Source organism: Sceloporus occidentalis, unplaced genomic scaffold, assembly GCF_023333645.1.
Source record: "Sceloporus occidentalis isolate IW3139 unplaced genomic scaffold, rSceOcc1.0.p SCAF_22, whole genome shotgun sequence".
Lineage (NCBI taxonomy): Eukaryota > Metazoa > Chordata > Lepidosauria > Squamata > Phrynosomatidae > Sceloporus > Sceloporus occidentalis.
Genome location: NW_028317002.1, coordinates 11792505 through 11806453, shown reverse-complemented (window position 1 = coordinate 11806453; position 13949 = coordinate 11792505). Strand labels below are relative to the sequence as shown.

Sequence of the window (13949 nt, the reverse complement as noted above, 5' to 3'; positions counted from 1 at the left end):
GAACTACATGCTGAATAGTTGTTGGCCACGTAGAAGTGCAGAATGATATTAAATTGCACTGCGTTGCACGGGCCAAGTACCGTATTTGCTCGATTATAAGACGAGGTTTTTTTTCAGACCTCAAATAGGTCTGACTGTGAGACGACTAAGATCCAGATCCCCCGCAGCTGCAGCGGACCTGGATCCTCCTGTCCCCCCCCCCCCCCCCCCTCGTCCCACTTACCAGTACTTCTGAGTCCCCGGTGTGTAGCTGGGGCTGCGTGTAGATGTCGCACCGGTGCGGGGAACTCTGATCTCTGACAGACGGGGAAGGTCTGCGCGATGGACGCAGACAACCCCCGCTTCTAGCCACGCCTCCTTCCGGCTGCAGCGTAAGTGCGTGGGATCTACACGCTGCCCCGGCTACATGACAGGGAAGTCAGAAGCACCGGTAAGTTGGGGGGGGGGGGAGTGTTAAATGGGTGGCATAAGGCATTTCTGGAGGCAGAGTTCTCTGTGAAATGCCTTTTAACCCCCTTAATGCCACTCTGCCTCCAGAAATGCCTTTTTAACCCTCTATATGACACTCTGCCTCCTGAATGCCTTAAACCTCCCTATATGCCACTCTTCCCCATAATGTGCCTTTTAACCCTCTAAATGCCGGAGTGGCATATGGGGTATAAGGCATTTCTGGAGGCAGAGTGGCACATAGGGGGTCAAAAGGCATATCATGGGGCACAGTGGCATATAGGGTTAAAAAGGCATATCATGGGGCACAGTGGCATTTAGAGGGTTAAAAGGCATATCATGGGGCACAGTGGCATATAGGGGGTATAAGGCACTTCTGGGGCAGATGTGCATAACTGGGGGGCAGGTTAGAAAATAGAAGGCAATAAAACCAAAATATTTTTCTCAATCATAGCTTTTTTAAAAAAAAATAGTTTATAGTTTAAAAAAAAAAAAAAAAAAATTGTTTATATTCAGGCTTTTTCTTTTTTTCCTAAATTAATATTCAGATATGGGGGGTCGTCTTATAATCGAGCAAATACGGTATATTAAAAGACGAAATTAAGTGCAGCATTTATCGGTCTTTTTAATAAAATGTCTCTCTTGTTAATATGGGTTTAAATACTTAAACGGTAAGTAATTTTTTTGGAAGGTCAGTAAGTATTGGGGGGTGCAAACCTTCCAAAAATCTTTGATAGTAATACATGTTCACCATTGGCATACATTTTTTTGGTTACAGTTGGATTTAGACGACAGCTCTAGTTGAAGTTCTCTTAACGCAAAAGCCAATTCAGTGAAGTGTTCTGTGGGGTTCATTGTACAGTGTGCAGAGCGCCATCGAAAACCAGTCTATCAGCCTTTACGTTATCTGCCACATTAACAGATGCTGTGGGCTCTTTCACCATTTGAAGGATAGATGACTTAGACAGACTTTAAAAAAATAAAACAAAAAACACAGACCACACATCTTTTTCCTAGTTGCGCTTGGCAGTAGATAGGTTATCTTCACAAATAAGGCTGGAGGTAATCCATCTTCTGCTGCTCTTGTGGAATCAACTATGGTTCCTCTGCTTGCGACGCTGACTTTAACTTTACCCTGTTCTTCTTTTTTTCTTTTTCTATTTTTTTTTTTTCTTTTTTCATAACTTTTCCACGGTTATATATATCTTTTCTTTTCATTAAACATTCTTGTTTCTTGGTGCTGGTCAGACACCTTCCCATTTTGTTCCCAAGATCTGTGACGTAGGGATGTGCAAAGATACACCTGAAAGCCCCAGAGCGGTCCCTCTTCGGGAGCTAAGAGCTCAGTTCTTCTTGTCTTAGGATGAAGCATGATGTTTACAATACGGCTTCATTTTGGCTTTTGATGGTTTAATGTCCGTCCCTGAAGAAATTGTATTCCCTAAAGCTTCTCAAGCAAAGTGTCTTGTCAGGGTTCATTGATATCAACATTCACTGCTATTAATATACCTCCTGCCTAAAATGTTCTATTTATCTGATAACTGCCACTAGACAACTATCCATTTGTGAATGGACATGTCCCTAGCATTAGTACTCTGACCTCTGATAGAATGTTGTACACTTTGGTCTTGAAAGAACTGACCCTACGCAATTTCACTGCCATTTATGCATCCCAATTCAATCAGACTGGACCCGGGCCCTTGAAAATAACCCTTTTATGGGAAATTCTTTACCCTTTAAGCACTTTGCACATACCTGTCAGGCAAACCCCATGTTTCCTTTACCCCCATTCTCCATCTGTGATTTTTTTTCCCTTTTCCTTTTTTGTTTTGGTTTCACATATCTCTTTCTCTTCCGTCGCCCTGTGTGGGCAGACTCAGGAGGAGCCTCCGACGCAGGGTGAAGACCTTGCAAAGCGAGCAGGGACTGATCAATGGGGCCTCCTCCAGAAAGTCTCCATACCAATGCCAGAGGAAAAGTCTGTCGAGAAATGTCGTCTACACCCCCTTCTCCTCCCAAACCCCCGCATTCCTTTCCTTATGTCCTTTATTATATTTCTGGCCGTGACGCTTTGGTGGCTAGTGTTTTTATGAACTCTGATCTGAAGGAGCGTTCTTTATAATAATATTGACATGTGACTGTTGATCAAGGTGGGGAAGATGGATTCATTTTTCTTTTGACCTCCCACATTGGGCACATTTTTTTCAGTTTTTCCCTTGTTCATTATTCATATTATTGTTTATTATGAAACCCATGGATTTTTGTAGTATGTGTAAATTGCATTCACTTCTGCCCATTTTTTTAATGATATTCCACCGGAAGTACAGGACAAGTTGATGAATATGGGTGCAAAATAACATATATACACCCATATGTATGTCAGTGTCTTTGTTTTGTGATGTTTTTTTATGTGCATTAATTGGGTTGTACTGCCTTCCAACGTTTTCTTGAATATACTAACCAAAGGAATTGTTCCAAATAATACTGTGTGTTCTATGGTGGACTCTGGACTCTTCTTATAACCTACAGAATCTCTGAACCTATTTCCCGGTTCCATAGTGGCCTTCAAAACTTAAGTCTAATGACTGATGGAATTAACCCAATTTGCTCCTTTGCGTGTGACCTGTACCATATAACAGAGCTATTCCTCTGAATGAATCACAGATCTGTAATAGTGCATATTATGAATTGAATTGTGTGACTTGTGCATGTCTATTCATCCTGGTTAGTGCATAACGTAATGTAGGTGCTTGGAAGCTATTTCTGTATCAAGGCAGAGCTTTTTACATGGTATCAGTCTTTCTTGAGAGCCCAGTAAGTATACCTGATCTCAAAAACCTACTACACTTCCTAATTTAACAGTGCAAATATCATGAAATAACTTTATATAGGCATTACACGATTTACTTCCAGTTCCAAGAATATGCCATTTTTGTACTACTTATATGTCAGGCATAAGGCAGGTTTGAATGTTGGTACTGGCTTTGGCAAACTCAGCATAGAGGAAAACCATATAATCATGCTGTGACACCTACTCCAAAATGTATTAAAGTATTAGAAAAATTACCTCTGCTTGCTGTCGGCAATAAAACTGGAAAACTGAAAGGCTTGGTAAAGCGCGGCAATCCTACATTCTATTTTCCTGTGTATTTTTGTGTTTTTCTGCAATGGTTAAATGCATCTCCTTTCACCACCATGTATGTGAAATCATACTCCTATGTACTATCATCATTGTCTTACATCAACTCTTCGGCTTAAGTTCTTTCTATATTATATATTTTTAGCCAATAGATGGCTTTGCTTGTGTTGCTGTGAAATACATTTAAAGTTACATTTTAAACCAATAAAACATCCGCACCATACCTTCGTTAATGTCTCTGCAGTGCACTGGGCCAATGGCACATCGACAAAGTGGTTGGGGGTCCCAAAATGTTTATTACAGTTCTGCTCTTAAATAAATGCGGGAGACACAAGTGTGCCAATGGCTTAGAATAATGGAAGTTGTAGTTTAATAACATCTGAAGAGCTATGTTTTCATATATAGAACCTCGTCTGTTTAGGGAAAACGTTTTTATTTTGCAACAGGTGCAAACGATTTGTATGTATATGTATATATTTGGTTTTATGGCTTCTTGAAGAAAGGAAGTTGTTTTGGGGTAGGTATACACTATTGTATGTGCTATTACAGAAACTTGCCATTTGCTTTTTACTCCATTAAACTTGTTGACCTGAAACACCCCAGGCATTGAATGTTTATTGTTTTGCACACAGGCTATCAAATGTTTCATTTCAAATATTGAGACCATATTGAGCATTTTCTTTATATATTTTTACTTTTACACAAGTGATTTAATTAGGTGAAACATTTCTGACTGAGTTACCTGTGCTCAAGCTAGGAGACCAGAAACATGTTGGCCTGTCCCAGAGCCCTTTAGGCCGGTACTCAGTAGCTTAGATTGAAGGTATTCTTCCTATGACTATAATTATAAATGAATCTCCATCTTCCCCATAATGTAAGCTGATAAGGAATGTACACTTTTGCCGTTCGTCATGGAGGGCTCAGTATATAACCTCTTTAGTTTTAGGTCTGTGATGCTAAATATGTCCACTGTTCATTGCTGCATTGAGAACTTTGCCTGAAATAACAGACCCTTAAGAAATGAGGTTATCTTAAGTTTCCATATCTCCTTGCAGCCTCCGTTGGTAAAGACCCAGACTGTGACCATCTCCAATGCGACAGCCGGTGAGAAGGGCCAGATCCCCACAAAGGAAGTACCTTTGGTGCACACAGAGACCAAAACTATAACTTACGAGGCAGCTAGGGTAAGACACAGATACTGATGTTTCCAATTTATAATGGGTGTTAACTATTTCAGTTTGCACTGACTCATGTATCCCCCGACCTACTCCCAGCCTAGCATATCTCTAACACAATGTAGCTTGATTCATCCAATTTTTCCCCCCCAGAGATTGGCTATTCTCGGTGGTCCTAATTTTCTTGGGAACTTTCACCAATGTTTTCCAAATGCTACTACTCGGTAAATCTTGTTGTAAGTGTGTAGTAGCATCACTAAACTGAATCTGTGTTTAACTTTTTTTTGTATGGGAGCTTCGTACCCCTGAACCCTTCCTTCTCTGTCCCTAGACTGATGACATTGCCAACGACCAGGAACCTGGAGTTTTGCTTACTGCTCATACAATCACCTCAGAGACCACCAGTAGCACCACTACCACACAGATCACCAAGGTAAGGCACACAGATGCTGTCCACAAGAGTAAAGAATGTGTGCCCCCCCCCAAAGTGTCTTCTGACTTCTTAACGTTGAATTGTGAAGATTATTCACAAACCTAGGCTGGTAATCAGACCCTGTTAAATGAACTTCGTAATTCAATTCTAGTATACTTTCTTAATACAAGCGCGTGTCTGTGAGACTGGACTGGTTGAGACACCCCATACCTTATTTCTAATTTTGAGACAATGTTTTGCTTTCTTTCTCTTTTATGGAGAAAGTAAGCAAAGAGATATATATAGTGGTTCCGGTAGGTTACTTTCTCAAACTCCAGTCTGCAGAATTAAAATGTTTGAGTTGGTTTCATTTACTGGGCTAGTACAAATTTAATGACTTTTTATTTTTAACCCCTTAATGACATGCATTGTTTTCAATGGGTTTAGGGACCGCCCATTGTCCTTATTAAAGAGACATTACTTTGTAGGTGTTTTGACATAGAAGATGCAGCCTAGCCAGAACATATGCATATTAAAATACTTTGCAAGTACTTTAGTGTGCTTTCTTCAACCTGTTAAAAAAAATCTTTTACCTTTAAGAAAAGCTGCAGCTCCAGAGCTGACCGGCAGTAGGTACGCCATGTGGGGACAGGCAGCTGGAGATGTGTTTAGCCAAGCACATCGCCTGCCAACCTAGGAGAAGGGGATAGGGAATGCAGAATCCTCTCCATGTATTTACAAGCGGGACCTTTAATGGAGACTTTAACATATAATGATGGCTGTGGACTTAATTCATGTTTAAATGACACTGCTGTATGAAAAAAAGCATATGTACTGTAATGTCTCATGGAGCTTGAACTCCTCTTTTACCCGAAGCTCGCCACCTCCTTTGCGTGCTTTTATACTGTAGCAAAATGTATCTCTGATGCTGATAAATTGTAGACATATATTTTAGCTGAATTACACGTTTCTTCATGTAGTGGAGAATTCATCCAGGCAGTATAGTAATTTAGATGTTAATGATCCGCAAGGTAATGTAACAAGAGGACAACTCAGAGATGAGTGTGACATTTCTATTATAGAATTTGGGGATTTCCTAAGCAAGCTTTTCTTACTCAATTTAGACTGTAAAAGGTGGAATCTCCGAAACCCGGATTGAAAAGAGGATAGTTATCACGGGTGATGGTGACCTTGACCACGACCAGGTAGGGGACATGTTTTATTATAATGTGACAATTTTATATACAGGAGAAAGAATACTTAGCAACTTTTCTGTACAGGTTCTGGTTCAGGCAATCAAGGAAGCAAAGGAACAACATCCAGACATGTCAGTCACCAAGGTGGTGGTTCATCAAGAGACAGAGATAGCCGATGATCAATAAGCAAGAGGTAATGTATCACTGTGATGTCATTATGCTGTATATTAATAACATTGCAATATAGTGTTATGCACATGAGAATGTAGCTGCACTTGATTCTACTCAATAATGGTATTAGTTTGCTCTGGAATGGATTATTAGTGTTTTTCTGTATTAAAAGCAAAGAGCAAATTTAGTCTAAAAAAACCCTCACATTTTAGTATATTTTAGGACAGCAATTGTCCTAAAAATCCTTTGAAGTATATAGGTTTTAAAAATAAAATGCACGTTTTAATAATAGTAACATAGTTTAATTGATTCTCAGAATGGAAAATGTGGAATATGAATTATGTCACTATAATGTACCTGCAGACCTCTGACCAGTTTCTAATTATGTCCCTATTTGCTGCATTTTAGGTCCAGCTGAATCCTCTATTGGGACCAATGAATAATGTGAATTTCACTGAAAACCAGCAAGTTTCCTAAAGAAGCTGCCCACCCTTGGCACATGGCCCTGATGATTCTACATTGTTGATTCCACCCTAATTTTAACTCCTCAGTTCACTCAGGCATGGAAGAACATGTGTTCGAACACTGCATTTCCATAAAAACAGCAATTTTCGTGAAAAAAAGAACAGGTCCACGTGCATTATCGACGGGTTCAATTCAATACCCATAACGCAAGCCTCCTTCTTAAGCTGCATTTGTATTCTATGAGTAATGAATGTGTTTTTTCGCTTCCATGACACTGGATTATTGTGAGGGACGCTGGTACTGTAAGTGTTACAAGAACTGGATGTGTAGGATTGACCTCTGTCTATGAGAAATGCCAAACAGTTTAACTACGAAAACTAGATAAGTTGCAGACAATGGTGGCGGTGGAAATAGAAAAGACTTGTCCTCTCCTTTGAATCAGTTCTGATGTTTTCATGAACTACGATTTGATCAAAAGTCCAACTTCTTACATAGTGTTGGTGATAAACGTATTAACTCACTTTTATTCTGTCGCGACACTACAGAGATTAAAAGAGAAAGTTGGACAAAATCAGCAGCAGCCAATAGGTAGTTCTCTACCTGTTGTGGAGCTACAAGTCCCACGAGGCTTAGCCAGAGCCACTCTTTGACTAACTAAGCATCATAGGAGTTTCACAGCACCTGGAGAGTTGCTTAATTGCCACCCATGATCTAGCCTTTAATTAGTGTGTTACCCTGCAATAAGTTTGATATGTGCACTGGCCTCTTTCTACCTGCTTGTTCGTGTCGGACACAGATCATTCTTTTGCCTGCGTGTGTGTCACTGTGTCACCCTGAGATTGGAGAAATAGTGTCTCTTGCTTTAGGAAACCTGATACAGGTGTGAGGGTCATAAAAAACAAAAAAAAACTAAAATGTGTGAGAACTGCGTTTTCTTTTTAAGTATATTTTTGAACATATTTACAATTATTGGATGTCAGTCTCAAAATCCAAAAACTCACAATGTATTATTTTCTACTTTTAAATAATGAAGGATATTTGTAAATGTGGTTTAATTCAATTTTTATATATATATACGGTATATAAATGAATTGTGATAGGTCGTATTTTAGCACATTTTACCAGCTTTCAAAGTTAGACATCAATTTGTTGCCGGATTACACATTAAGATAAATATTTGTAGCATCTGGAATGTGTTTTTTCTTTTTAAATACAATTTTTGGGAAAAAAAAAGTGTTTTGTCTTTATATATCACTGTACTTCTAAAATGTTGTTTGCTAAATGTGTTTTTCATTCTGCCTTGTGCTTTAAATGTTTCCAGAGTAGGCAGCTTATTGCAAGTCTGCAAAGTACAATTGTACACTTATGCTTTTAGCTGTGAATGTGCTGTGTCTGGTGTTTGAGGCTGTGTGTTATGTGCATAAATGTCCTTCTGAGTGAGAGTAGGTTCAAACCAATAGAGGGATCACAGTTGCTGGGATCGTGAACGCAAACTGTTCAATTTAGTGGGCCTGGTTTCTTACTCGGCGATCGGTTCCGGAAAGCTTGTGTGTCACAAGCTCTGGAAATCTAGGCATGTCTCTCTGCTGTGCAAGTATTCTCGTGCTCTCAGTGCTATTTACATGATGCCTTAAAAATGGACATTACTGTACCTTTTAAGTGCGGCAACTCGGCAAGTTGCAAGGCACACTCCTATTTAACTTCTCTCAAGGCAACACAAATTCCACTAAATTCCAGAAAAGAACACCTTTAGTTCTCCAGATGGTCCACTTAGCTGCCATCCTCCTGTAACTGGTTATTAGGGAGGATGTAAGTAAGTATGCAAGTATAAAAAACCCAGGTCTGTCTGCAAGAGGCCCAATATTGAAAGTTTAAGGCCAATTCAGTTAATGACACCTACTGCTAATAATTACTTGGCGTGCCAAGTTTTTACCATGTAAGGCTAGGTTTCCACTTGGGTTTTTGTCCTGCGTTTTTTTTCTTGATGAAAAACGCCAAGAAAACTGCCACTGCATTTTCCTGCGTTTTGGCGTTTTTTTCTGGAGTTTTTTCTGGCGTTTTAGCCTTTCTGTGGAAATTGCTTTTTTTGACCTTAGGCAGTTTTTCCAGCCTTTACAAGTTAGCAGTTTCACCCAGCTAAAAGGGATTAGGATAAATGGCAAGTATCTGCCCCCGATGTCATTTACTTGGTAGACCCCTTTGTCTCTTTTATGTGGTTTGTAAGGCATGCTTTACTCCGAATGTCTGCTCCTCGAGGAAGATTGGCCCCAAATGATGGTGCAAATTGTTTGCTGTTGCTTTTGGCACGCAGGATCCAGTTGATGCGTCGCGTATGTTTGTTTGTAATGGCATGTTTGTTCCAAATGGTGTAAAATTCAATATGAACCAGTCCAGGACTTTGTTTTGTGTGAAACTGTTTGTTTCCCGCCTATTTCTCGTAGGACACACAGATACTGGGTCCATCCTCTGCATTGTAACTGTGGAAAAAACGCCATAAAAAACGCCAAGGCAATAAACCCACATGGCTTTTTCATGGCGTTTTTTCTCTCCCATAGACTTCTATTGGAGAAAAACGCCAAGATTTCCTTGAAAAAACGCCAGAGTGTGAACATGCTGCGATTTTGAAAAACTGCCACAGAGCCCAAAAAAGCTTAAAAAACGCCAAAGAGGACTGAAAAAACGCCAGACAGAAAAACGCCAAGTGGATATGGCATTTTGCGATTTCCTATTGAAAAACAGCTAACATCTGGCTGCTGCATTTTTCCACAAAAAAAACGCCAGGTGGCGCTATTGGCGTTTTTATGGGCGTTTTTAGCATAAAAAAACCAAGTGGAAACCTAGCCTTACTGGTGTTTTTTGTCTCCAGTATTTGCAACGTATGTTTTGCTTTGTAATGCACCTGAATTTGTGTACTAATTGATCGCATATGTGGTAACCAGTTTCAATCCTCTTTCATGCTCCCCGGTTTGAACCTTATATGTTTATTATTTTATTTTTATTGATTTTGATAATACCGTCATATTCCACAGCATTTTGGACTTGCACAAAAACATTAAGTAGGGCTCAAAGAAAACTTAATCAATTAATATTATGAGACATAAATCCAGATTGACAGCATGGGAGAAGCTAGCTAAGGTGATATTTAGGTGGGAGACAAAGAGTTGACCAGTCAATTTACAAGTGTCCCTGAGGAAGGATGGTGGCAGCCCTAGTGAAGCCCTGTATATGCGTGCATGAGAAGTAGAAATCAGTGCCGAGGACAGGTGATCATCAGATGAGTAAAGAGATCAAGTAGCAGTTATAAAGAACTTTTAAAGATGAGAGGATTTTAAATTAAATCCTGAAGCATACAGGCAACCAGTGAAGAGATTGACAGAGGGGGGGAGTATGGATTGTTTGTGGACAAGACGGATAAGAGGGAGACCAGCTAAGACACATTTGCAATAGTCAATGCAGAAGTGAGTAAGAACATAAAGAGGAGCCTGTGTTGCATATGTGTTAGGATGGAGTAAATACCGTATTTGCTTGAATATAAGACAAGGTTTTTTTCAGAGAAAAATACCCCTCGTCTTATATTTGAGGTACTCTTATAATTGCACCTCAAATATATGTCTGACTATAAGACTAAGATTAAGATCCCCTGCAACGCTTCGGGGGACCTGGATCCTCCTCTCTGGCAGCCGGTGATTGTCTGCGTGATGCGTGCAGACATCCTCCGCTACTGCCCTCCACTTCCCCTGGGGGCTTCTACGATGGAGCGCCGGCATCACATGACCTTCCTGTGCTCGGTCATAGAAGCCCCGGCAGAAGCATCGGGTAGCAGCAGAGGTTGTCTACGCGCATCACGCGGACGTCCTCCACCGGGCGGCAGAGTGGCATATAAGGGGGTATAAGGCATATCAGGAGGGGCAGAGTGACATATAGGGGGTATAAGGCATATCTTGGAGAAAGAGTGGCATATCAGGGGTGTATAAGGCATGTCAGGGGCAGAGTGGCATATCGGAGTATATGGCATATCTGAGAAGGCAGAATGACATATAGGGGGTATAAGGCATATCTGGGGGCAGATGTGCATAACTGGGGGGCAGGTTGGCAAATAAAAGGAAATAACAACAAATGCATTTTTATCAATCTTAGTTTTTATTAAGTATAAAAATAGCTTACATGGGAATTAATACTGATAAAACATTTGTTCTTATAAGGTAGTCTTATATTCTGGCTTTTTCTTTTTTTCCTAAATTAATATTCAAATTGGTGGGGGGTCGTTTTATAATCTAGCACATACGGTACAACATTTTTGAGATGCATGAGGCAGTTTTTTTAAACACACTGGTTGTGAGGTTTGAGTTAAAGGTGACTCCATGGGAGTGACTGGGGAAGGGGTGATGATGGCGCCATTGGCATTGAGGGAAACTGTTGATCAAGGGAGGTAGTGTGAATTGAGAAAAGGAAAGGGTCATAGAATTGAGCCTTGGGGTTCACCACAAAGGAGAAAAGGAGAAGAAGAGTTAGTGAAAAGGGAGAAGCTGGAGGTGTGATTGGAAAGGTAGGAAAGAACAGTATCACATCTATAAGTTTGTGTAGGCTTTGAAGAAGAAAGATGATGGTTCACAGTGTCAAAAGGAACAGAAAAGTCCAGAATGATTAACAAAGAGCCCTTGGGTTTGGAAGTGAATCACTGGTGACATTAGAAAGAGTGGCCTTAGTTGAATTTTGAGCAGAATCCAGATTGAAGAGGAAAGAGTTGAAGTCTTGAAGCCGGGTTAGTTAGGTTTATACATGTAGTTCAAGAGCAAGTAGAGACGTAGGGTGGTAGTTTGTCAGATTGGTGGCAAGACGTGATTTTTAAGATGACAGTTATGGTAGCATATGCAAAAAGGGTAATTATATCATTATCCGAGCCTCCCCTCGCTTTACAGTATTTCATCCTTTATCCCTCATTTTTTACCATTGTATAGTTAATATTTCAATGGTCAGTGTCCTCCTGGGTGATTGCAGCTGTCTGACAATATTTCATGCAAAAGCTAGAACTGTTAAACAAAACAACATTTTTAAAAACTGTTTTAAATACATTTCTAAACTGATACTAGTAATGTAAAATTGGTTGCCATTCCCCTTAAAGTGTTAGATAGTGGAAGACACAAAGATAACAGTTGAAAAGCAGCCTAAGGGTTTCATTAGTTTCTCATGAGATAACAAGATCTCCATTGGGACACTGCTATTTAACATAGACGAAATTAGTTTCCCTAATTTAAACACATTAGGAATGGTGCATCGTGAAATAATCCTTGTTTAAATGGCACAGGTTCTTATATCATCTCTCCTGGAGGCGCGCACATTAATCAAAACATTTCAACGCAAGCTTGAACTTGACACTAGTAGTAAGAACGAGGTGAACTGTGAAAAAGCTTTGGGGACATCTGTTGGGTCTTTAAGAAACCCCTTTCATTCTCCTGTTACAGTGCTATATTTCAGCTAGAAAAGCAAAAGTTTATTTGTTATACGCTTAGATAGACAGACAAATGGGTTAATGGTGATCACACTGGCTCATGGGATATGTGGCATGTGTTTTAATTTGCTGAAGCTTTCATTCTGTAACAACGGTTTATTTCAGCTGGAAGATCAAAGATTTTTTTCAGTCCTATAGTGAACTAAGGAGAAATGCGTTACAACCAGCTACCCCGGTGGCTCATGGGATTGTGGCATCTGCTACCAATTACAGCAACTTTCTCATGTAAAAAATGTGCCAGTGGAATACACAAGGTTGCACTATGTTTTACTTTTTACAAATGTACAGTAACCAAACTCGCATTCCTTCAAACGCTGTCTCTGTTTCAGTTTTTACCAATCACTGTTTTTAATAGATAGGTCTGTACAAGCAGTACAAATGTGTAATCTTCTAACACTTTGAGGGCTCTAGGCAGACATACAGAAAAGGAGCCAAGGTATGTCACAATGTAGTCCGCTTTTGTGGACGTACATGCCAATTGAATAAGCTCCATTGGCTATTTTTACTGACATTCGGTTGTTTGTTACTAGCGCTTGTCAGCATAAAACCGCAATATCTGTTAAACACTTACATGCCACAGGTTTAATAAGATGATGGGCAAAAAAGTGCATGTTACAATTCATGCCAGATACATGCAATATAAGAACATATGATTCTTTACTGGTTGTATGGGTACATGGTCACTTTCAGACTTTTTAGCATAGACCAACAATACTTTCGTACCACAACTGAGTGGTGATTTGAAATATTCAGTGAAGGACCAAGTTGGTGGCTGCCACTTTTCCTTTAAGGGAAACTAGATAATCTCTGGTGTGGTGACATGAGGCCCCTAGGTGGGGCATGCGACCAATGTGGATCCCAAGCACCTGCACTTCTGTCTATCCGTCTAAAAGCTTTAATGGGTGACTTATATATGGAACTGGTCCACAGACTGCCACTTGATACTTGACTCATCACAATGTGGAGAACTGCCAACTTTCAGCCCCAGGAGCAAGCCATGTACATTAACTAGTCTTGCCCAATACATATTCATCAAAGAGACAGCAGGGAAAAAAAAAATCAAAGGAACACCGAAAGATGTGTAAATACAGCCTAAAGTTATTTTTATGCTAGGTGCACAAACTAAAGAGAAAAACAAGATTGTATAAGTGGGTCAAAATCTTGCAAGCCCAAGGGAATGATTTGGACAATAAGCAGCCAAGCATCCTGAATAGCTAAAGCAGAATGCATAGAGTTCTGGTCTCAGCAGGGCATGCGCACTTGGCATTATACCAACTAGCCGCCATATTGTCACTGTGCACAGGTTACCATTCCCCATCTTTTGTTTGTATTTAGAAGAAGGTGAATGCTGGTCTGGTGACTCATGGTCGCTGGAATGCATCATCGGGCCCATTAAGAGGTTAAACAAACGTTAATTCTAATTTGCTAAAGCCTG

At 40.1% G+C, this 13949-nt stretch overlaps 1 protein-coding gene across 1 annotated transcript in view; it reads left to right on the top strand.

The window, feature by feature from the left end:
• LOC149301037 (protein 4.1-like) overlaps positions 1–6555 on the top strand; it is a 33392-nt gene extending 26837 nt beyond the window's left edge. The window contains exons 16-19 of the mRNA XM_089484590.1: positions 4642–4770; positions 5093–5194; positions 6298–6378; positions 6454–6555. Coding sequence (XP_089340716.1) covers positions 4642–4770; positions 5093–5194; positions 6298–6378; positions 6454–6555 — 414 coding nt within the window. The remainder of the gene's footprint in view (positions 1–4641; positions 4771–5092; positions 5195–6297; positions 6379–6453) is intronic.
• The last annotated feature ends 7394 nt before the right edge of the window (positions 6556–13949 follow it).